Source organism: Electrophorus electricus, chromosome 5 (genome assembly GCF_013358815.1).
Source record: "Electrophorus electricus isolate fEleEle1 chromosome 5, fEleEle1.pri, whole genome shotgun sequence".
NCBI classification, from domain to species: domain Eukaryota; kingdom Metazoa; phylum Chordata; class Actinopteri; order Gymnotiformes; family Gymnotidae; genus Electrophorus; species Electrophorus electricus.
The window spans coordinates 9,599,978-9,624,968 of record NC_049539.1 but is presented as its reverse complement, the minus strand read 5'-3'; the positions used below and the strand labels follow the sequence as shown (position 1 = coordinate 9,624,968).

Here is a 24,991-nt window from a genome sequence, read left to right as displayed (position 1 = left end):
ATATTTTAAATACGTAGTATTTATGTTAAACCGGTTACTTCCTTAATTTAAGCATTATATATATATAATTATATATATATAACTGCCACATTTTGTATTAAACGCTCGATAAAAGTATTGATTTGAGTTTGGCGTTATCGTTTTGTCGTGACTTTGATTGCAATCGCTGCATTGGATCTAGTAGTCGAAACTTCTGCACACATTCTTTGCTACAGTCATCCGAAAAGGCTGCCCCTTAGCTGTGTTTAATTCCAATCAAAGTGATGTACAACAGAGACAGAACAATGCAGTGTAATGGCATTGATGATCGTCGCTGTGCCCTATGATTAAAGACACCCAATTACAGCAATGAACATTGTCGTAATTATATTTCTTAATCACATCCGGAAGGTGTAATTGTCTTAACGATGTGTTTCATTAAAAAATGTAGGTACTGCAGTCGACAGTTTTCATACACAATTGTTTTCCAATTAACACATTAGATACCGTCATGGAAATTTTTTAATAACAATATTTGGGGTCTCCCTAGTTTTTTAACACCCGAGGATTTCCACTTATGGTAGGGAGGCATCGTTTCCCAACACGATGACTCTTATGCTCTTCTAAGGCTTCGTGTTTCATCATAATTGTGCATGTTATGACACTGTATACTACTGATTTAGTATATTATACTTATGTTACTATCCTGTCATTGTAATGTTCAACTTATTAGACACAGCAAGTTTTAAGAAATAAACAAGAATTGTCTCTGTTTGTTTTTCTCTGTTGACGAAGTAAATCCTGTAATAAACCGTAGACTGTATTTACCCCAAGGACGCAAGACAAATGCATAAATTAGTTATCTTTCTAATCTTTTTCAGGACTTACTGTATTTATCTTATCTGACACAACAGCCGTTCATCACTTAATCGTTTGCGTCCTCACAACAGACAACCAGGCGAAAGTATAAGTTTGATCAAAATATTTTAATAAAGCTTTCCAGTACATCAACATATACAAACGGCCCTCTGCAGTCATACTGAAACGAATGTATCTACAATGCTCACCATTTTGACCTGACAACAAACCGAAACCGTTACCTAATCTATAGCCGACCGCGTGAGTCTGGGGGAAAATAATATGCGAAATTTACAGCGAAGGTTCTGTGCCGAACGAAATCTTGCATGCAGACCAATTTAACTATATTCACAGTCCTTAAATAAATTCAAACCAAAAAGTCAACTTTAACGATTCCACCAAACTTGTAGTGTATTATATCATCATTTAACTTATCACGTTAAACTAAGATGTGAAATATGCTAAAATCTAATTTGAGTTAAAAGTCCATAGTTTTGTAATGTACTTCTCTGTTCTTTAAGGTAGTCATGTTGCTACTTTTCAAATTACAAGATGCACCAAAAAAAGCAAACATTCAGGCAACATTAACCGAAAGCAGCATCAGTATTATTGCAGATTAAGCAAATATCCCGAAAAGTGTGGCAGGCCTTGTTATGGTTGCATGTTGCCAGGTCAATACTCGTCAGTCTGTAGTGCCGGTATTTGCGCGAGAGAATAAACTGTCACTTCTCACCAGTCTTGCAGTCACATAGGTTTTGTTTGGTTTTAACTCACTCTCACCAACAGTTCCAGACCACTTCATATACACAATCAAGTATTTGAACAAAAACTGCGATTGTTGGCATGAAATCGCGATGTAAGAAAAAGGTTTTCTTTTAGCCTTTTCTATTGACCTCCATACCAAATAGTCTAGTGGTGTCAATTTCAAAGTCAAGGTTGCGCAGGTGCTTCTATAAGAGTCATTAGCTGTAGTATTTAAGGCTTGTCAGTACACTGTTTACAGAGGCTGGAGGTGACATTGTTGAATAGGGCACATTTGTCGGGACAGGAGGAGGCTGCAACTCCGGTGGGGAACGGATACCCAGGCGGCTGTTCGTATGCGCCTAAGCCTGGCGTGAGAGCTGTGGTTGCAGGGATCGACGCAGCCGAAATAGCCTGGCCTTGGTTGAGATATGCAACTAGCCTTCTCATCTCCTCCAGCGCTTGTGCCTGCATGAGAATGTAATTTTTGGCTAGCAGCAAGGTGGCAATTTTGGAGAGTTTCCGTACGGACGGGCTGTGCGCGTAGGGGATCACCGCTCGCAGTTCATCGAGGGCGTCGTTCAGATCGTGCATCCTCCTTCTCTCCCGGGCGTTGATGTTTAGCCTCAGCATTTTCTGCTCTTTGTTTTTCTTACCTCCATCAGACTTCGTTCCGGGCACCGCTGTCCTCCCGTCTTGCATCAGCATCATCTCACACCTGCCATCACTATCATCGTCCGGGCTCTGTTCCCCGCCGCTGCTCTCAGCCGCCGAAGTCCTGTTTGCGCTCTCGCCGTATTTCACACACAAAGATCCGGTCGGGAGACCAAGCGTTCCTCCTCGCCCTCCTGCCAGCCCTCCGGGCTGAACGGAGTCTGAGTCAGTCGGGTCGAAGCAGCTGATTGGCGACTGACGGTCCCTGGAAGGTGGCTCGACACCCGAAGTCGGTCGAAAAGAGTCCATCTTTTTGCTGGAGACCGCGCTCAGACTTTTGTGAAAAATGTCTCCGGGTGCACCCAAGTTCATTCTCCTGTCCATAATCTCCGAAAAGGTCAGTTTGATAGAGACGTCTCTTGTAGCTGTCCTCGATAGTCGCGTTACGTTTCTGTCATAGAAAGTGCTGTTGTAGTGCTGTCTACACTTGTCAAGTGAGGTGAGGAAACAGTGCCTCCTCCTAATGTGCTCTGCTCTGCGTTTATCGTGGTTTGAGTCACCTTACCCCAGATCTTCAAAACGATCAGCATCAGCAACAGAAGGGGGAGTCTTTTACATCATTATCTCGAGGCGGGTTATTAATATAAAGAGCATTCGCCTATTGGGACCAAGCACTCTACCCAATCAGGTTAACGTTTTAATTTATGGGATTAAAACGGTAACAAACATTCCCGCGTGTGGGTTGTCCTCTCCGTCTGCTTAGTGCGCGCGCTCCGCTCTTATCGGAGGGGTTCCTCGCAGCGTTTTAAAAGGCTCTTAAGTCTTTCATTCCGGATATCGTCTGTAGGCTGTAGCTCATATAGGAAAGCATGTCCTTTTTTATTCAGAGCCTTACCTTTGTGTCCGAATCTGATGCGTTCTCAACTTTTTGTAGTGCCCTAAACAGAAGGTCAATTTAAGGACCGGTTCTTTTATTTAGTTAGATGTAGTTCATGTATTTAGTTACATGAAGTTGTGTTTAGGATTATTGCTTTATGCCCTTTCAAGTCTATTTGTGAGCAAGAGCTGCTCATAGTGTCCTCTTTGTGGTCATTTAAACATGTATATAATGACTTTGGACAGAATCATTCTTAAAGATTATTGCAACCGGAGAGCGCTTGGCTTTCCAGAACCTTTGACTCTTTCCGCAATTACTTGCAGATCCATTATTTTAAATTAAAACAAATTAGGCTTTCGTTGTGTCATAACTGAAGTATTACGTTTGAGAAATCGTTTTTGATCTTAGTTCAGTACAGTGACACTGGTTTATTATTTTTTCATTTATGCTATCCTTCATCTTTGTTTTCCTGCCGGGCTGTAATATAGACAACTGCTTTTGCTTACTCAGAGTGATAGTTGATATTTGAGGATAGATGATGTCATATTTGTGAATTTTTCATTTTTCTCACTTAGTCATGATTATTTTGCCCAAGTGCAACATTTCACTAACGTAGATTAATAATTAATAATCGATTTGTAATGTAGGTCCGAATAAAAATGTTAAAACCAAAACTGAATAGGGTAAATATTGAGCAAATTCATTGTGTGGTTAATTCGGATATGTTTATATTGCTCATAATCTCTGCATCGCCTAATCTGTATTTTACGAATGCTCGAGTTTAGAAGTTCATTTTATAGGTATCTCAAAAATGTATAGAATTCATATTAGTAAAGAATTGTTGAGCTTGTATCGCCACCAAGTGGTCACATGTTAACAGTTCATGCAAAGGCAACAAACACGTGGTCAAAATTGACCGTAGTAAACCACGCGCTAGTATGCAACAAACTTGGCATATCATCCACTTGAAGGCAAATGCACATTTATTATTATTGTTATTGCTCTTGATGGTGATGCAAAAACAAATCTCTGTTGAGATGCAAATTGTAAGGGCTTGTGCAGATATTGTAATTGTGGACTGGGTGTGTGGGGCTGTGGCCATGCAGTGGGATAGAACACTTTTCAGGCAGATGAGAGCCTGAGGCATGCTCTTTGTCTTGTGATAGTGCAGGAACACCTTCATGGCCAATCAAACATCCCTAATGAGACAAGATGAGCCAGGACGGCCTATATCCTGAGCCCGGCTGCCAGCAGCCAGCTACTGAGCTAGAGCCAAGTGTGGAGACCTGCTATAATAAGAGTTTATAATAAAAAATGTTCTTGTTTTGTTAGAAGGAAATGAGAGAGAGAGAGAGAGAGAGAGAGAGAGAGAGAGAGAGAGAGAGAGAGAGAGAGAGAGAGAGAGAGAGAGAGAGAGAGACAGAAAGGGAGAGAGAAAGAAAGAGAGAGGGAGAGAGAGAGGCATATAAGCTGGCGGAGCAAGAAAACAATAGTACAAGGGAGGCAGATGGGAGGTGCTATAGGGCAGCAGAGAGAGAGGATACTGGAATATTTATCAATATTCTCAAGGACCTACAGAACTCCCTATATACATATGTTAAATATGTTCTATGTTATATGTAAAATATGTTATACATATGTTAAAAAATGTTTAACAGTCATATGTTAAAAAAGCATGGTGTGGGTGTGTGTTTGAGTATTTAAACATAAATATTTAAATGCATTAATTTATGTTTAAAAATGGTGATGAAAATTAATATTAATTTTCATAGCTCAGTAAATTACTTGCAGTAACATACGTGTACCACCTGATGTCAGTATATGCATAGACGTTTCATACTTAACAGTCATTTCAGAGATCTTGCTTTGTTGATTAAATTTATGAAGTTTCATTTTTTTCTAAAAACCTTTCCAATGTAATCTGTTTGTTACTTTTTTACTAAACTTAGAAGTACTTAAAAGATTCTTCAATGTTGTTCTAAGTTAAAGATCAACCATGTGAATATAACAACCGTATGATGATAACATTTTAGTAAAGAAGTCTGGAAGCTATACACAGGTATGGTGGCACTCATATTTATGACAGAAACAGTGCAGATTCAGCTCCTTTCATTGTACACCACACACCCAGTCCTAATACCCAGGCCTAACTCTGCATGTGATCATTACACCTTTGAATTAGGTGGCCAGGTCTGTGCGTTTTAAGGAACCCCTAAAGGTTCTCTGTTAAGCTGCAGACAGCTCCCAAATACCCTGTACAATGAATTGTAAAAGTGGATGCCACTAAGAGACAAGTAAAACTGAAAGATACTGTGGAGCCTTTCTTTCCCCATGCACTAAGGGCACTTCATTTACTTAGCTTAGAGGCCTCACTTTGCACTTGCATTTACTTGTTCATGCATTTCATTGCTTTGTGATGAGCCTTTGTGTGTGCTGTATTTTTTTTTATTGCATTTTTAAAATAATTGTTTTATGATGAATGACAGCTCCATAGTTCTCTAAAGCCTTGTCACTTTGGGGAGTTCATAAGATTATTACATGTAAGCGTGATTCTAATAAATAATGCACTGTTATAAACAAATAACTAAACAATGAACTATTATTTTGCAACAATAATTGTAATTGTTTATATGACGAAATAAGGAAATTCAGTAATCTGCTTTATGCTATTTTGTCCTTAAATTTATGTAATGTGAGTCATGGATGTAGTATTTGGTTTTAGTTTTGGAGTTTTATATTTTAGTGTAAGCACTTTATACTTTAACTCATTTTGTATGATGGACTTTCATTTTACTAAAATTAAAATTACTTTTATTCAAGTTATGTATTTTTTCTGTTATTATCTCCACAGTAACATATGACTCTAAGGACACTGCAGTGGCTATTTTTCTGGGCACTACTTAAGTCCAAGTAAGAGAAGTCATGAAGAAAATGGTGCTTGAGTTAAAAAGAAAATAATTCTGCTTCATACTGTGTTCCTCACTACCAGTGCTTCCTGTCGTTCACCTGGGTTTTAACTTGTACATAAACAAGCATACAGTGTGCTTTGAATGAAACTTAGGAAATGCTATTTTCAGATAATGGTACCATTCTCCAAATACTGTACAATGGAATGGCCAAACCAATACCAATTTGTGTAATATCAAAACCAGCACATTGTATTCTTTCAGAGCACCCTTAAATAAAGAACTAGTCTCCAAGTTGTGGTGGAAAGAAACATGTAAATGTGTATGTAAGAGTAAAGTTCCTACTTTTGGATTGACTTTGGGTTGAGGTAAAGCTGTTCTTCTCCTCTGTGAAGAGGATGAATAAAGGTTTCATAAAGGGCTCTGACAAGGTTCTGCCTGGAAATATTATCCATCCATCTGTCCATCTTTCCTTCCTCCCTCCTCTCCTGCTGTCCATCCATTTATCCATCCAACCTTTCTTTGAGCATCTTGCCACAAGTGTAAATGAAGGGCAGTGTCCTGTAGATGACTTCCATAGACTGCAGAATAAGCAGCAATGCTCTCTCTGTTCAGGTGGGGGCAGAACTGCTTCACTCCCGCAGCATGGCACATCTTCGCAGTCCTGCTGAGTGCAAGTGCTGAAGTTTGGCATGCATAATGCATGCTAATTCAATTACTTCTCTTGCTCCCTTTTGTGCCTTTAACAAACATCAGTTGCTTAGCAACACAATCGAATTAAGAGATGTTATTTTCTTTTTTCCAGCAAGTAGCAATTTCATCATTTCAGAGTGGTCACTTCATACCAATTAGTCTGTGCTCTTCATGTGAGAGCTAGCTACCGCAGCTTTGCGGGCTGCCCTGTCCTGCCCCAAGGCATGTTTGGAATAATGATGTAACCACATCTTTGATGCATGCATTCTCTGCGGGGATGGTTCACTTACTTTGCTAGGTTGTATGCATGTGGCATATATGCTTTAGCCAGAGTGCTTTGCAGAAATACCTTCACATGTGTGTACATGTGAAATGGTAACAGATACATTAGGGCCTGAAATAATGCTGATTACTGGGATTTTTAATGCAGTAATGATTTTTTGAGGGTATGACCCATGAGATGGCTTGATATTTAATGAAATCTCAAATTCAAAATACCATGAAGCATGCATATAGCTCACTATCAAGATATTGATAGTGCCACAGCAGCATGTCACATGACACACAAGATGTCAAGACAAAATCATGGCTGAGAATAGCTCAGTTAACATTTTACTTTTGCATTAAATATCAGCCAAACCTTTAGAATTTGGAGGCCTCTACTTATAGTATATTAATATCTCGTCATTTAAGAGCTCTTAGATTGTGGCGGTGTTTACTGAAGGATGTAAAATTGGAGAGATTTTTCCTTCTTTGCAAGATTGTTCATTCTGGTAAGTCTTATAGCAACATGAAAATGTTCCTGTACAATAATATTGTTAAGATCGTTCCTAATGATGTAGTTTATAACTTCATTTAGGATTTATTTTAAATAATCTTATCTGAATTAATAAACTAAGTGGTTCTGACCAATGTTCACCTATTGCTTTGTGGTCATCTTTGTGGTTGAGGTTTTGCAGGATTACTAATAGATGGCGCTATTTCCTATAAGTGCGCACTTATTGTACGCGAGTAAATGAAAGAGGAGGTCAGGTTTCTATTTTGATTTTAATGAGTACATACTTACATTGTCTCCCGAAGATCCCTTTCTTTAAACTTCGTATGATTCAACGTTGATGCATGATACTGCATTCATGGTAATTTTCTATTAGGTGAAACTGAGTAACACGCTCTTAATGTGGGCCTAATTTACATGGTAAGAACGTGTTATAAAATGGTAAGAACAGGCTATAAAATAATCACTAATTCTAAAAACGACGAACTTCATAACTGAATTTTAAGTTGCCACGGAGATCCTGACGTACTTGTCAAACTAACCCCCCCCCCCACACACACACAGATAGATAGATAGATAGATAGATAGATAGATAGATAGATAGATAGATAGATAGATAGATAGATAGATAGATAGATAGATAGATAGATAGATAGATAGATAGATAGATAGATAGATAGTGAAGGTGTAAAATCACCACTTTTACATTAACACCACACTGTACATTGGTGGCCATTATGAGTCTTAATTTACCAATGGTTTTGTTTGCCTACACAAGCAGAAGTTATTTTTGTCTTAATTATTTTCATTGACTTTTGTATCGTGTTTTAATCTATATAAAATACTGTCAACGGTCTAAAATAGGCTAAACAAATTTTGAATATATGTATTTATTCGTGGGTATTTAAGTTTATATGGGTCTTGAGAATGTTTAAATAGTTTAAATAATTTTGGCATTATGACGTTAATGATATACACATTGGTGATTAACTTCATTTGGACATGTACTCATGATCGAAGGTGTTATATAATATTGACAGTTTTAATGCATACTGCTCTAGGCTATTGCCTGAGATTGACGTGAAATGCAGATTAGGAGAGGCCTGTGACCAGAGAGAACTATTCGACATTGGTCTGTGTGTGTGTATATATATATATATATATATATATATATATATATATATATATATATATATATATATATATATATATATATATATATATATATATATATATATATATATATATATATATATATAAAACCTTGTTTTAATTTTATCCTTGCTGCAAGTACAAGATTTTAATTGGCTACACGGTCATAATCTTTATCTTATGATTCCAAATGTAGGCCTTTCTCACATTTGTCATCCCTAACACACAGTCGCTTGGCTATGAAAAGTAAGTATTAGTCAAAACTGTCCTGCAAACCTAGATTAACGTAGATATGATAGAAATTCAAAGGCTTTATATACTGTGCTATTTAACTTACAAGGACAAAAGTCGATTTTATTAATTTCCCTCACTTACGAATAACTAACAGTGAATTATAGCATAATGCACGACTATGATTTCCAATCGAATACATATGTATATTCTTTTTTTACATTTTGGGTTAAGAATAGGCCTTTTGGACCGTTCAGGATGTAGCTAGAAAATTCAGCACCACAAGAAGTGGACAGCGCCTCATTATTTGCAGGGTTACAGAACTCCTGCACCATGACGTGGAACGCCATAATATCTGTAACTACAAATCAAACTAACCAAAAGATACAACCCAGACCTAATGATCGTGTTATACTGTATTTTATTAGGAAATAAAATGCAATGTAAAGTAATCATAAACTCAAACATAACTCAAACCTACGACGTTTTGCGTCCAGGCATTTTTAAAGTGCAACGCAAGCGTGCTGACGGTGGAAGGCTCCGCTCTTGGCATTCACCGCGTGCCTTAATTGTAAGACATTAAATCAAGGTCCGCTGTGAACACGGAGAGCTAGAGTCCCAGATCACTCAGAACCTGGCTACTTGCTACAAATATACTCACGCGGTGATTTTTTTTCTCCTTTTAATTTCTGAATCATCATAACTATGTCATAGCCACTGTTACATCGCAAAATCCTTGCAAATCCTTATTTATCCCAGTTTACCAGGAACATTAGTTTTGTTTTCCAGCGCATGACACTCTTGAAATGCTGTTTCGTTTGAATCCTGTGCTGATGAAAAGCTTCCCCTTTTGATGAGCGGGGGGTGGGTCGAGCGAATTACTTAAGACATTGCACGCCGTCAAGAAAGGCCGCCTCCATTGTTGCTAAATTTTTGGAGCTAGATTTAAAAAGATTGCCGACCAAATGAGGCGAAGAGAGGTTTATTTTATCTGCTTCAAAGGACGTCGGCGGTGTAAAAAAAAAAAAAGCATCCGTGGCTTCATGACCGAAGGCTACACCCTCAAACACCTACAAGAAAAAAACACAAAAACGTATCATTAGTTTTAAATGCTCAGTTAAGACTGACATGGCTTTCTTTGAACGTGAAGTAAAAACTTCAATGTCCTATATGATGCTTCATTAAAAGATGCTAAAAAGACATTAGATCAATTACATTAGGAGAATGTGGGTCCCATCGTAAGCGTTACCACAAAAAAAAAAAAAACATGTCGGCGCAAGGTGTAGGCTGGAGGAAGCTTAAACGCATAGAATATTCCATATTCAAGCAAAACCCACAAAGACACCGCTCCCCCACAAATCCTTCTGGGACCATGGACGAGGTGTATATTCCCAGCGTCTGTGGCGTTAAATGATACTGATCCCCCTCTGTCCAGTCTTTCCCTTGGCTGACTTACTTTGGAATTAATCGCTCTCCAACCAAACAAATTAAGGCATCTGCCGTGAGCACAAGAGGATTGCACGGGGCGGTGACGTCACTGGACAAACAGATGTTTGCGACCAACGTCCTGACCGTCTCCTCGCGTCCTTGAAACTAAAGTGAACGCACGTTTACTCTGACATAATAATTCTATTTATTTCCCTCCCAGTCATTACTTCGCTGTTCCCACAGCTGCCACCTTCATCTTACAGATGCATCTATTAAATTACTGAATGCATTTAGAGAGTTTAAAGCTCGCAGTTGAAATCCGTACATTTAAATGCGTTAGCTCCTTTCTACAAAATACATTATGCAAATGAAGCGGGGGCTGCGGTGTATTCATGCACTTGTTTCCTTTAAAAGAATAAATGGAATATATTGCGTATGTTGCGCGTGTACTGATGTAATCATAGCATTCTTTTACTTTGAGTAAAAACTTCCTGTTTCTTTTTTTTATGCAGGGCACCTTCAGTCTCACAAACACGCACGCGCTTGCGCACACCTAAGCACAGAAATAAGCGCGCCGTGCAGTGTTCTGGTACACTGCGTCGTCTACTGACATATTCCAACCCTCATCGTCTGCTCCTGATAATGTGATATTGTCATTTGTTTGTCAAAAGGTTTATCAAAAAATAGATAAAATGTGTCAGTTGAAGATGGAACCCTTTGAAAATATTTACATTCCAATTTGTTTGACAGTGTTTGCTTGATATACAACCTGTCCCAAAGGTCCCAAATATAAGCCTTTGTTCGTAGTACTACGAAACAACTAAGCGTTTTGTGCCATAATCCAGGCAACCTATATATAGCATGGCGCTTGGTCCGAAAGAGTGCTACACATTTTGAACGTAATTAAAGGCCCGGTGAAGTACTACTCTATGATCCTGTCTGTGGGCTATTCCTATTTCTTTGTGAGTATTACATATTTCTACGTGTTATAATATTTCTAAGCTTCTGGCTGTGTCTTATGCTATGTGAAATTCAGTAGCCTAAGCCATCGCAGCACAGCCGCAGAACCACCACTTACACTAATGCAGTACCATTAGCCTACCAATCGGCACTAGTCATTGTATCATCGGTAACATCTCTAGAAGACGTTCGTGCGCCCTTGCTGCGAATCCCTTGGCAAGTTCTGCACAAAATATCCATTTCATATTGTGCATTACAGCAGTATGGATGAGCTCGTGAAACAAAGGGAAACGCCATTTTAGTGAGAAAAAAAAATCCTATTCAAAGTGTATTTTCTTTTAAAACACATCAGCATGTACGCCGTGTTATTTATTACGTAGGGTTTGTTTTATCGGCATTTGCTCTCTTATGGATGGACACTAAAATTTGACCCAGTTGACCCTATGTGCATAATCTATTGTCTCTGAGAATCAGGCGCTAATAAACAAAGCAAAACCGACACGTAATCTACGAACATGGGGTTTTTTTGCATTGAAATATGCGCTCTGCCATAATCAAGGGACCAGCGGTCGAGAACCGTCGCTGCCCTTTATTTTACGGGCGTTTTTGCCCGGACGTGTTCGACACGGGAAAAACAATGGCAAGTGCAACGTGGGAAGGCTGTTCCGTTATGTGTTCCTGATGTTGAGAACGACTGAGCTTTAAGACGTGCAAGCCCAACGTTTCGTTTTCCTGGTTCGATACGTATGTAAGCAAAAAACGACATTTTCTTTAATACTGCATAGTAAGGAGGATAACATGTAATCCGTAAAGAGTAGGGTACAACGGTCCATGGGCTACTTACGCTTTCGGTCCACGCCATTGTAGATGGTAGGTCATATGCCTTGGAATCATATCCGTTATTCTTTTTGAAATCACCGCGGTATTGTGCGTTTCTCGTGGATTAAAACGATTTTATTTGTATTCCTGGTTCTCATGGAATGTGGATATGCAGGAGGAGGCATCCGTTAAGCGACTTGCCCTATCTTAGAGTGAGTCAGGGGCTCGAGCCTCTGCAAAGCATGGCAGCGCGTTTTCCTTTTTTTCCGAAAGAGGGCAGGTCGTTCTATGCATTATAATGAGTTAAATCTCTCTCTCCCTCTGCCTCTTCCTCCCTCTCACGCACTCTCTCGATCGGCATGCAAACACACACGCACACACACACACACACACACACACACACACACACACACACACACACACACACACACACACCGACCGCGTTGTGTTCTAAATTCTAAAATGAAATTTGTGGAAAAAATAGCATTTATAATATTGCAGTTCTCTAACGGCGTTGCCGGACACGTACATCCATGGGCGATACTATATTTATCAATGCAGTAAATCATATTAGCGCAGATTTGTTGCATCAGCGATTATCTCAGACCTTAGATTACGAGTGCGTAATAAATGCACACTATTGAATCGTCGCTTCCATGTGTTGAACGCAATTTGTCATGTTTAATACCGTTTGTCCTGAGTGGTCCATTACTACGCTATAGTGATACACATTACACCGCTGCATCATTATTCAATCCCACTGTATATCTTGGAGTATTTTTTTCATCCCTCTCATGAATCAGTTGTAATTTTAAATGACAATTTATTTCGCAGCAATTAAATTAGATGTCGGAACATGAGAGGTTCGCTTGTTTAGTAATTTTTATATACAAGTACTATTCGTGGTTATTTGTGCTCTCCTAGTAAGCTATTCTAAAAACCTATAGACAGTTATCTAATAGAACACCAGACTGAAAGAATAACCTATATCGCATATGCTGTTGGTTCTTCCACAAAGGCTACCCTTTAACTTAAATCTGTGTCGAGTCATTGTAGATAGCATTTAAGGTGAGTTTAACACAAGCTATTTTAAAACAAGCGTTAAGAAAATTTGCTATGCTTTAGTCGGTACGTTATATAACGCGCAAGATGCTCCAAACTCTCTGAAAACAAAACAAAACAAAAAAAAACCGGCTTGTTCGACTGTGATGTGCCAGTGATTATCACCTCACCTGTCAAAACTAACTCGGAGAGCTGATGTTGCATTAATTATTAAGGAAAGTAAAAGGCACAGTTGTCTAAGCCAAGTCACGGTTTCTCACCACCATTCTGGTGCTAGATCCTGTTTCTTTTGTTATAAAGACACACAACTGCAGGAGAAACAGCAACATTGGGGCCATCTTATGGAACTGCACCAGTTTCATTTCACAGGTAAAACACTCTCACGCGGACCAGGGGAGATTACAAAGGTCAGGTGCACATATAGCATAACTTCTTATGCGGGTTTGAATCTTGAGCCGAATGCGGCAGCCTTTTGTTCAGATAAAGGTGCGCCTCCGTGGTTAGCAGAGGCCTTTTCTGTCCAAAAGGACAAGCCTTGGTGTCATTGAGAGAGAGAGAGAGAAGACATTGTTTAAAGCATTTTCCTCCTGTCTTCTGAGATGGGACAAAGAGCATTACGCTGAAGATGGAAGTGAATTAACATATAATGCTAATTTTAAAAATCCTTAGCATTTAGAAATTCGCATATGTTTCAGCATTCAGCTTCTCCGTACTAGAGAGCTGGTGGAGTAACTGACGGTGGCTTGGTGTCGGGCAGCAACTTTAAAGGGAATTTTAAAGAGCTTATTTTCCCTGGGAAAACCCCATTGTTCACGCTGAAACAATGGAAGCTGCAGGCGACTGCGGCGGTGAATGGGAAAGCTCTGGGATGTGCGCGGGTCAGTGCATAGGGTCTCAGGCCCCAAGGCCCCCTTTCCAGCACTCCACAATAAAGCTGCGCGAGGTCGAGGCTGCGCAGGGTCACAGGGCACCCCCCATTGTCCTGCACTTCAAAACAGATAAACATTTATTAATCAGGGCTGACCAGAGGCCCATGTTTCACAGGAAAACTAAAGCAAAAGGAGGGAGTGGAATATGGGAAAAAGTGGGAAAGAAAGTAACTATTGCTTCCAGTTGCAACTTCCACTGTTAGGTCAGGAGTAGTCCAAACCAGCAGAAGATGTGACGTTATATGCTAATAATAAGCGTCTTGTGGTGGATGAAAGGACTACAGATATACCCCAAGTAAGATTTTTTTGGGCATGTTATTGTCTATACGAGGCAAACGTTTTTCTTGTAGCTAGATGAAGTAGCTCATAATAGTTTAGAATTTGCCCTGTCAGCATCACAGATTCTGTCTTAAGTTGAAAGTCAGTTTCGTGTTTTTGGGAATGTGCCAACGTTTCATTATTTCTCTAAGCAATTATTGATGTCTATCGTGCGTTTCTTAAAGAACATTGTAAATATGAAAAATAACTTCCCATCGATATAGGGTTAGCAAATGTTCAGTGATTGTCATCTCCGCAGGCCTGGGGTCCAAAACATAAGTAAATATTTTCACAGCATCTTATAGAGATTTATTTTTCCTTCCAAGGCATTTTTTAACCAAACGTTTGAATTAAAGCTAAGATAAAATGTTTTTGTCTATTACAGCATAAATTTTCGTTGTTAAAGTGAAATAGATTGAGTGTCAAAGAACATTTTTTCTAAGCATTGTATTTCGCCCGAGATGTCGAACAGTGGTGATTAACGTCACCCAATAATGGAGATAATACCTAAAGAAATATTGTGTGTCAGTTTGTTCAGGAAATGACCTTTATGGATGATACAGTTAAATGTATTACATTTTATGCCTGCAATTATGTATTTGTAAATAAAAGATCTGTATAACAATATATCTTCCAGAAAAGGTTTTTGTAAACCTATTTAAATTATATTTTAAATGTTATTAAACCCAGGCTAGACTGCAAATACACAATGTGGGAAATATCGATTTACAGCTAGCGTTTTGCCCCTCCGAAAACCAATGACCGCCTTTAAAAATAGGTACAAATTCGTTGCAATTTACAGTAACCTATAGCTGGGTTTCAATCAGTTATTCGAAGTAGAAACCTAAAAGTAGGTCACGCTGCAAAAATTGCAAAGCCTGTACTGTATCCAACAGAAAAGGTAAAGCTGGAGTTCTGCTCCTTTATCTTACAAAAATTGGATGTTTTGACCCAGTTTAATATTTTGCTAGTCTACAAATCTTCCTGAAGTAAACTGCATAAGCGAATGACAGTAAGCAGAGGAGACCGCAATGTTTGTAGCGCGCCGTTTGCAAGTGAAATGATTTGTGGACAGAGGAAAGGAGCTTGTCTCAGCTGTAGCAACGTGTATGTCTCCCCGTATCCATTAGCACAACGTGTAGCCTCGCAGACTTTCACATGCATTTCAGTTTTTCCAGCAAATGTGTTTTTTCTGAGGGAAAGAATATCTGAGCTCATTTCTTAGTAAGCTATTTTGAACAAGACCGAAAAATGACCGAAAAAGACCGAAACTTTCAGTTTCATCTTTTCCACAGGAATTTTGTCGATGCACTGAAAATTAATTTAATATAGATTGCTTTTTCTACTATAACGCAGATTAGTTTATAAATGATAAAGCGTTTGAAAATTGACATCTGGGATTAGTTTCTGAACGTCGTAGCTCAACTATCACTGGTAAAATGGTAGAAAGATTATCAGATGGTAAGCCTTCTCTACAATGATGTTGAGGCGACTGGGCTCTGATATTTTTAAAAGCAACGAGGTTTACATTAGTGTTTGTTGTTACGACTATTTCATGATTTGGATTACCATGAAACTGCTCTGTCAACCACAGAGTAGCTCATCCATTTGTAGTCAATATATATGACTGCACATGATTACAATGGAGATTTTCATTGATCACGTGATATCATCATATTGTTCATGATCAATAATGTGATTTAATCTTCAAGAGGAGAAAGCGAAATTAGATTTGAGTGAATGAATGCTGCCGGCAGCACTGTCGCAAATTCGTCAGCAGAGTTATGTGACTATTCTACCAACATGTACTGATTCTTTATTCACCTGTGATTGATCCATGCCTTGTGCTAACCCTCTAGATTCATTTAACACATTTCTGCTTTGGACATTCGCGTTTACTTGTAAGGAACTGAAGCAAAGGTGCTTGCTTGATGTTTTTTTTATTTTGTAATGTTTGTGCTGCCCTGGTCTCTGTCTCCTAGCCCTCTCTGTGGACATATTATGCACTCTTCCACCGCTTGCGGCTGCTCTGTCTAATGTAGATTATCCACATCCACGTGCAAGAATGGCACTGAATCCTCTCCCTCCTCCCTCCCACTGTGACCTAATTTGGTTGATAATGAGTTGCAGGAGATGCAGCATATCCTCGTTGCTGCATCTTGTGAACAGGGGCGCAAGCGTGCTGGATGCTGGGGGGTTCTCCCCATCCAGGCAGCCCAGGAGAAGCTTGTCATGTCATCTGTGCATGGCGTTGGTCATCTGCAGCCTGGACCTCTGAATGCTATATCTGCTATCTTCCCTTTTGTGTGTGATTTGATTTTTATTTTTTGGTTGTTTTTTTTTTTTTTTTTGGTTGTTTGTTTGTTTGTTTTGGGGGGGGGGGGGGTTTGCAAAAAGGCAGCTCCACACAAGTCACTCAAATGGTAGTGGACCGAACCTGTACTCTTCACAGCAGATCACACTGTGTCTCGCTGTGGTGTAGTTCACCCTTGTTGCAATGCATGGTGCTGTATGTGCCATTGTAGTGCCTCAGGCATTGTGGTAAGGAAGGTATGCGTGATATGCACACTGCACACTCGTCCTCAGCTGGAGATGACCCTGGCCTGCATTCAAGCCCTTTGCCCTTCGACTTTTCCACAGGTCAAACATACATGTCAAGGCACCTGGTCTAACAGCCCTTCTCACACTGTGCAGGGAAATGTCAGCAGAATGCGTTTAAAGAGAGGATCTTTCTGGACCTTTTCACCCACCTGCCCCCCAGCTTCTCGGCGCGAGCTCCTTGCACCGTTCCATCTTTTGTCTGGCAATTAAAGACAGTGGAAAGAAAATGTAATTTATGGACCCATTACCAGTGCACAGACACAGCAGTGGCTAGTGATGACTGCATGAACACCCCCGCCAATCACGACTTTCACCTTCCACAATTCCACACTTAACAGACTTAGCTAATTTTCCTGTTGTTTCCATTCACCACTTTAAGCAGGTTTATAGGCTGGTTTTCTGGTCACAGATTAATGCTTGCTGATGCTACAATAGATTTTCAGTGGAGTATAAATGACAGTGTAATTTAGTTCAGGACTAGGCCTAATCTATAACCAGAAGGCCAACTCTAAGAGTTTAAAGGGTTTTTTCTTTGCGGTATATTCAGTCTACTTTATATTCAGACCGGCAGGCTCTGTGTTTGTGTGTGTGTACACTTTCTGAGTGCAAGAGTAGTTATTTTTTACATTTCTCTAAATAATGAAATTAAAAAATCTACAGTGAATTTTGGCATGCTTCTTTTAACTTTTAACTATGTATATGTTTCCTTTTCTCTCCCTCTCTCCTTATACAAATATGACATTTCAAATTCAATACATCCCATATTAGCATTATTTCCTGTTTAAGTGACGATGCTATTGCTGTACAATTCTTCATATTCTTCACATTTGAAGTAAAAGTATGTTCACTTGTAGACTTCTCTGTTAACCTCAGTCTTATCTTATGCTCAGCAGTAAACTGCATTGCCATTAAATATCTCGACTTTTATCACTTTTACCTAGCACTTGGAATACCGTCGAGCCGACAGTGGGAGCATCTGTGCACTTGACCCGGGGTCATAAACAAAGGTCAATGACGTTTATGGTTTCTCTGCTACACTTTATTCCTGCATATCTCTGTGATGTCACCTGCAAAGTGACAGATAAAGTGGCGCCCCAAATAACTGTTATTACACATGTTTGCTCCATGCTCACGTGGACTCGTGCCACTATCCTTCCAATGATTTTGTTCACTTCACCTTACAAGAAACAATTCAATCGAAAGAAAATATCACTTGTTCCCTATAGCCTTTCAGATCGCTGTGCAGTTGGCCTCTGCGCCTGTGCTGGAAACACTCGGTTTGGCCACGCTGCCTTGCCAGCATCAGCTAACATAAATGAGAGGAAAGGAAAGGTACTGGGAAAGCTTGTGTGGTGGGTTTTGTGCCTCCACCCACGTCCGCTCTGGCTCTGAGCATCCAGGAATTCAGCACATCCTCCGTATTATCAAATGTAACCAACTACTTTCATCTTAATTTGTGGATTTACATCATTTTTGAATCTGTGTATTTGAATACAAATAATGTTAAATCCATACAGCATTGCTGGAGTAACCAGATTGGTGGTTACCATTTAAAAAAAAAAAAGTAAATATATAAACACAAATACTTGCATTAAGAATTTTAGCAAGCTCTGTTCCATAGCAAGCTCTGTTCCATTAAGTAGGTGCTACCAATTATTTGCAATCCTACCTTGTACCGTTTAAAAATGGACACACACCTTAAAATAGCTTTTTGCAATTAATACCCTTATGGTAGTGAACAGGGTGATATTTAATTCTGCCAGTAATCATTGTGCTGAAGCATAGCTATCATTTTTGTCATATATGATGTTATTAATGCAGCGAGTAATGCATGAGCATATGTTTTACAGTGATTCCTATCCTGGTGACGTGCTGTCCTACTTGTCTGCTATCGCCTGACTATTGGAATGAGAATATGTGCCTTGAGTTAATGCTGATTGCAGCAGCTGCCAACACGTGAATCTCCATGGCAACAATAATGGTTGCCTAGCAACCATGTTCTTTTAGGGACACTGGAAGTGCCCAAAGGCTTGCTAAAAATATATAAGAGTATAATGCTCCATTAATACTTCAGCTAACCCAGCACATTATACTCACGGCATACCATGAGCAGTCAGGATAAACTGGCACAATTTACAATGGGTCAGAATAGAGGCTGTTAAAAGTGTCTAAATTCAGATAAGCCTGTGCATTTCATTATCTAAAATAGCGTCACATCAAAAATAAATAAGTAACAGATACTTTACTTCTTCTACTGAAAGGTACAGTAAAAAAGTGCTTCTGCAAGGTTTTTGCATCATTTTACCAGCCTTCAGTGCACTAGTGCCTCGTGTAATTGAACTGAAGTAGGCAAGTGTCGGCCATCTTGCTGCAAGCAAATAACACACACATACACACACACACGCATGCACGCACGCACGCACGCACGCACAGACACACACACACGCACACACGCACGCACGCATGCACAGACACACACACAGAGCACGCATCTCACAGGCTTTTGCTCAGACCCAGGTGGCATGCGCACACGCTGTGGAACAAAGCATTCCATCAGCACCAGTGACATCACTGCAGTCAGCTCAGCTGGTTCTGCCTGCATTCTATAAATAGTGCACAAGGGGGGAAGTGGGCCCCAGTAATGCAGAGAAATCTTTAACTCTCCTGACCCCATGCCTTGAAAGATATTGGCTTTTTGTCAAAGTAAACGTGGCCTACTGCGTGAGGGCAATTTGGTCACGCATGATTTTTCTTTTCTCGCATGCACCTCTGCTCGTGGCAGTGCTCTTATTTTCATTGACTTAATATTTGTTTCCAGCCATGTGTAAATGTTGCACATGGACTCCCCTTTTTTACTAAACTCCTCAGTCTTTACTATAACTCGCAGATAACCTTTTAGAGTCTACTCCATATTCATTTCATGCTGAAATCATATCGGTAAGGCAGATACACAAAATATCTATTTCCACTGTATGTAAGACAAAACTAAGGGAAAACTAAACTAAGGGAAAACTATGAAAGAAGAAGTGACACTTTAAAAATGTTAATAATTCAATCTGTAATTAGTGCATATATATAATATATGAGAGGGAGGTAGTAAAAATTGCAATGTAGTACACAAGGTTTCCAGAGAAACAGGGTGTTTTTCAGAGGTCTTTTATCAGCTCTACACTTCTTATATATACATATATAGTATATATGTATATATACACACACACAAGTACTTCTTTTATATACATATATAATGCACTTTCTAAGTAATTTCATGTTGAGAAAAATTTTAGCATTATTGTCCCACTGGATTTTAAATAATATGAGGTTAAAGTGCAGAATAGAAAATTTAATTTAATTTATTTAAACCTGTATCATATGAAGGAATTGGACAACTGAATCTGAGAAGTTTCTTTGCCAGCTGATGGACAGTTTCTCTGCATCATCAGCTAGCAAAGCAAAGGATGTAAAATCAGAATACATCAATAAGAGAATCAATTGAAAACAAGAATAGTTATAAAACAAAATGCCACACTTGAGCTCAGCAGTCGAAAATGACCTGGTGGACCATAATGGATAACCAAGAAATGCATGAAAACCTTCCTGCTGAGCAGATCAAGAACACTGTCGAGGATGTAGGTATAGATGTATCAGATAATATCAGACCACAGCAAAAGTTTACAAACAAATCATTGATATGACCCAAGAACAAAAATGGTCAAATTACACAAAAAGGTAGCTTGAGCTTACAGTTATCCACTTTACCAAAAGTGACACAATGAAGAAAGTTTGATTGGGGGGGCAGGGGGGTGAAGCTGCCCATGTCTCAAAAAATCAGCACACCTCTTCTGGAAAACATGGCAGTGTGGACACATATGGCAGCCGTGGAACTGGTGCGCTCATCTGTACTGATGACATGACTGCTGACAGCAGCAGTAGGCCGAGTTCCTCACTGCTCAGACTTGAGCGAAATGCCTCAAATCTAGGAGAATGGTGTGCCATACAGCAGGGCAACAGCTGAAACATAAGCAATGCTGCTAAAAAGCAGAGCAATGCTGAGCACATTTCCCTCCTGGAGACGAAACAAAGGCAAATTAAACTCAGGACTAGCAGGAAATGAAACTGGCTTCATTGCATGCAGGCAGAGCATCACCAGGGAAGAAATCCAGCAGCGGACTGGGTGTGTGGGCTGCAGGCGTTCACTAATCACAAAGGATAGACAGCAAAGTACTAAATAAGAGAATGATGGTGTGTGTATAAAAACAAATGGGGGTGTTTGTATACCAAGAGCTTTAGTGTTTACATTTTCATGCAGATGTAAATTTCCTTGAATTAAATCTTGAATTAAATCCATTCTTGCACTTAAACTTTATCATCAATTCATTGATTCATTTCAAATACTGTATGCTGTAATACAAAGCCCAAACAACAAAAACTGTCCACCATCACAGTTGATTTCTCTTTAGACATTACATAACATGCACATAAATATGAACAAATCTGAGCTGAGCCTAAGCCATGAATAACACAGGAGCAGTGGACGTCAGCCGTCTTTGAAGATATTTGTCGTTTACCCATCATGCCATGCCGAGGACTGTTAAAAAAGCACACCTGCATGCAGACAGATAACACATACAAGCCATGCAGTGGACAAGCCTAATATACCCTCTCCCCTATTGATCTCGTTTCCATGGATAATGGACCCTTGCCCAGAGTGACTGGCTTATTGTGGTCCTGTACCCTCCCCCCTCCTACCACCCCCCCCTTCCCCCATTACTTTTAGAGTGTGCTAGAGAAGGATGATAGTCAAGTCCCAGCTATCTCTGGCACAGAGGCGAGGGGCACGTGCGGGTGCATGCGAGGATCTCCCCTGGCACTGTGCCACCTCTGGCGTGTGCCCCCCACGCCCCTTGTGCAGCCTTGTGCTGCTGCAGCCCCACCGGGACCCTGGGCCGGTGGCCTCTCCCTCGACGGAGAGGGGGCTGGGAGGCGGCGCTGGCCAGCTGCCAGGACATGCGTGCGGGGAGGGATGGCATGGCCGCAGCTCCACAGGCTGGCAGCACTGAGGAGCGTGAAGGCATTCAGCGGCGGGTGAATGCGCTTTTGTCTCACCGCGCTGTGCCAGGCAGCCTCTAATGAGGCGCGGCTTTGTGGCAGGCCTCTCGACATCGAGTGGGCTGGTAGGCTCATTAACCTGACGGCGGCAAATAAAAGAGCCCCACACAAGAGACGCCATGATAGCATACTTAAGACTGTTGAAACCCTCTCGCTGGCTCTGCCACTGCACAAACTGGGGGGATTTGAAGCATCTACTCCCAGATCCAGAGTTATGCTGCGGTTTGCTTCCCTTCCATGTTGCTAACAATAGCGCTGAGGCGTCATCTACTTAAACCCTCCATTAAACATTTGACTCTAAGTCATTCTTTCTATTGCAGTATAGTTGTAATCGGTAAACTGTATACTGTTTTTCTATGTGTTGAATTGTAATGTCAGTATCATCTGTTTATGTGATGGTTTCTTTGTCTCTTTGTAAAGCATGGATTACTTTTGGCATGCTGTACACCCACTCTGCTACTTTTAGAGCAAAGCATGGTTAGCCTGCCAACAAAGACTTCTGGCTCGAACAAATTTTTGGAGAGGCATTGGCTGAAGCATTTAATGGCCTCACACTTCGCTTCTATCAACATGCAGTTGTCAGATTGTGTAGTCTTTTTATCAGGCCTACAGTAAAGTTTGTTGGTCATAGCTGAGTAGAACAATGTATCTCTTTGTAGTACAATGTTCTTAGGCCTAAATACCGCATTAGTGTTTTAGACTTCCTGATTTTGAGAAGCTGCTAAAAAAGCAATCCACAGAAGTAAGTAATTTATGTGGGCGTGGTTTAACTGTCCTGCGTTTGATTGATGGCGTTCATAATTGCTGAAGCGTTTGATCAGGTGACTTATATGCAGATTGGAATAATTAGATATTCAGCATATGCCGTTTTTTTTCACATACCCCCCTCCTTCTCCACTCCGTTTATGACTCCTAATTTGATTTAGATTGTAGGCCTATATTATATTTCATTGCTTTTGTCATACAGAATCTTACTGAGCGTGTTTATGGACGGCAAAAAAAGGAAAATTCCTCCTGCCTGTGTCTTTCTGTGGGGGACAGGGGCATCAATGGAATATTCATATGGACATCAAAGAGGTGAGTGCGTGTGACATTGACAAATTGCGGATGAAGCTCCTTTAATTAGGCGGGTTCGCTAATGTGATCTTAAATGGAATTTACTGTTGCATTATTGATTCGCTGCTGCGAGAATTATCTTGTGAGATGCACACGCAAGTTGTGGGGATTGGGCTCCCCGCAAAGAATTTGTCAGGGTTAGGTTTGCGACATGATCTAGGCCCAAAGATGTGGCCGTCCCCCTTTATCTGCCGGGGGAAACCTGCGTGCTGTGGGGGGAGGGAGAGACGCCTTTGTTTGCATTTAAACTGCAGATAACGAGCAGGCCAAACGCGCTGCCGAGCTGAGCGCTGAATTAGAGAGGTGTGCCGTATACATGCACGGCTGACTATGTAGCGAACACGCTTTGTTTGCCTTTCTTGTTGTTGTTTTCTTGTTTTTTTGTCGTTTTATTTATTTATTTATTTTGTTTCGTTAACAGTACACAGTGCCTCCTCTGTGTCTGTAGTGTTTATCTACAGACCCGTTTGACTGCAAGGGAGTAACATATTCTAGAAAACGTCCTTTATGTTCTTATTAGAACTAAAAATGTGCAGTACATTTGTGTGAATTTGTGCTGCGTATGTCAGCTCATTAAGACCATAAAAACACACAGGCCCTTTGTTAGAGGTGATTTATGCTATGTGCTGTGACTGTAGCCTTGATATCCTAACTGGAATCTCTGTCCTGTATTTAAATTTAATCAGGCCTATGACATTTTTCTTTGCATTGTTCCCAAGGGCGGGATCGAGGTGAGGAGTCTGGCCATGCGTGCGGGCCCAAGCGCAAAGCTGCCAGAGGACTTATTACACAGCTATATGTCAGCCCATCGGCTCTCAGTGAATTGCCGTTTATTGACAAGTACACACAGTGCACCCAGAGCCATGCCTCCGACTAGATAAAAGTGAATGATGACCTCACAGAGACGTCCGCTCTTTCTAATTTCCTGTAATGGACCTTTGCATGCGCCGGGGTTCGCCTGCAGTCGCAGCGGTCACTCGCCGGAAGTCGGCAGCGTGGCTGCATTTTGTTATCGTGTCTGTTCCCAGATCGCGAGCGATGCAGGGACTACTGCTCCCACGCTGTGCGCAGAGGCTACAGTCTGACCCAGACGAGACATAAATCAACCTGACATCACGACCAACCACCAATGAGACTCCATTTAGAAGGAGAAAAAACACTATTTCTGGTAAGATGTATTCTGACGTATTTTTACTACGAATATTTATTTTGTGGAGCTGATGGAAAACAACGTGATGGAAAACACGAACTGCTGACAGTAGATAAACTCTGCTGAACACATGCAGTTCACTGCTAAGCTATTATTTATCAGATCCAGAATGTTGGCTATTTCTTTCATATCTTATTAACAATCCATGTAAAGCACACACACAAATACTTTTTAAAAAATGTGAGGTTCATCTGTGCTAGTTAGAACTGGCACAGCGGGACATTAATGCAGTGCTTTCCGTCTGTCCTCTCAGCAGCCGGGACAGAGCCGTGCAGCTGCAGGGCCATGCCCAGGCCTGCTGAGCCCAAGAGCTGTGCATGGAGCTGTTTCTCTTCTGCAGCCTGGGAAAGCAGTGACAGCATGTCCCTGTGGGCTAGCCTGCCATCTGTACAGGTACACTCGCGTCTGGCCCCCCTCCCTCCTCTCTCTCCCTCTCATTCTGTCTCTCTCTCTCTCTGCATCTTTCTCCCTCTCTTTCTGTCTGTCTCTCCTTTCTTTTTCGCTCGCTTTCCACAGCAATTGCAAATCTGCAATCGGCTAACTTCCTCGCCGCTTCACACTTGTTGAGCGCACCGT

The 24,991-nt window shown here is 40.6% G+C and overlaps 1 protein-coding gene across 1 annotated transcript; it reads right to left on the bottom strand.

Moving 5' to 3' along the window:
* Window positions 1–955: 955 nt before the first annotated feature.
* On the bottom strand, window positions 956–2,883 carry bhlhe22 (basic helix-loop-helix family, member e22). The gene has a single exon (XM_027004449.2). The coding sequence runs from the start codon at window positions 2,614–2,616 to the stop codon at window positions 1,813–1,815; it is 804 nt and encodes a 267-aa protein (XP_026860250.1). The 5' UTR covers window positions 2,617–2,883; the 3' UTR covers window positions 956–1,812.
* Between the last annotated feature and the right edge of the window lie 22,108 nt (window positions 2,884–24,991).

Bases quoted from the DNA above. Each gene is read 5' to 3' on its own strand.
- bhlhe22 (XM_027004449.2), bottom strand. From the start codon at position 2,616: ATGGACAGGAGAATGAACTTGGGTGCACCCGGAGACATTTTTCACAAA.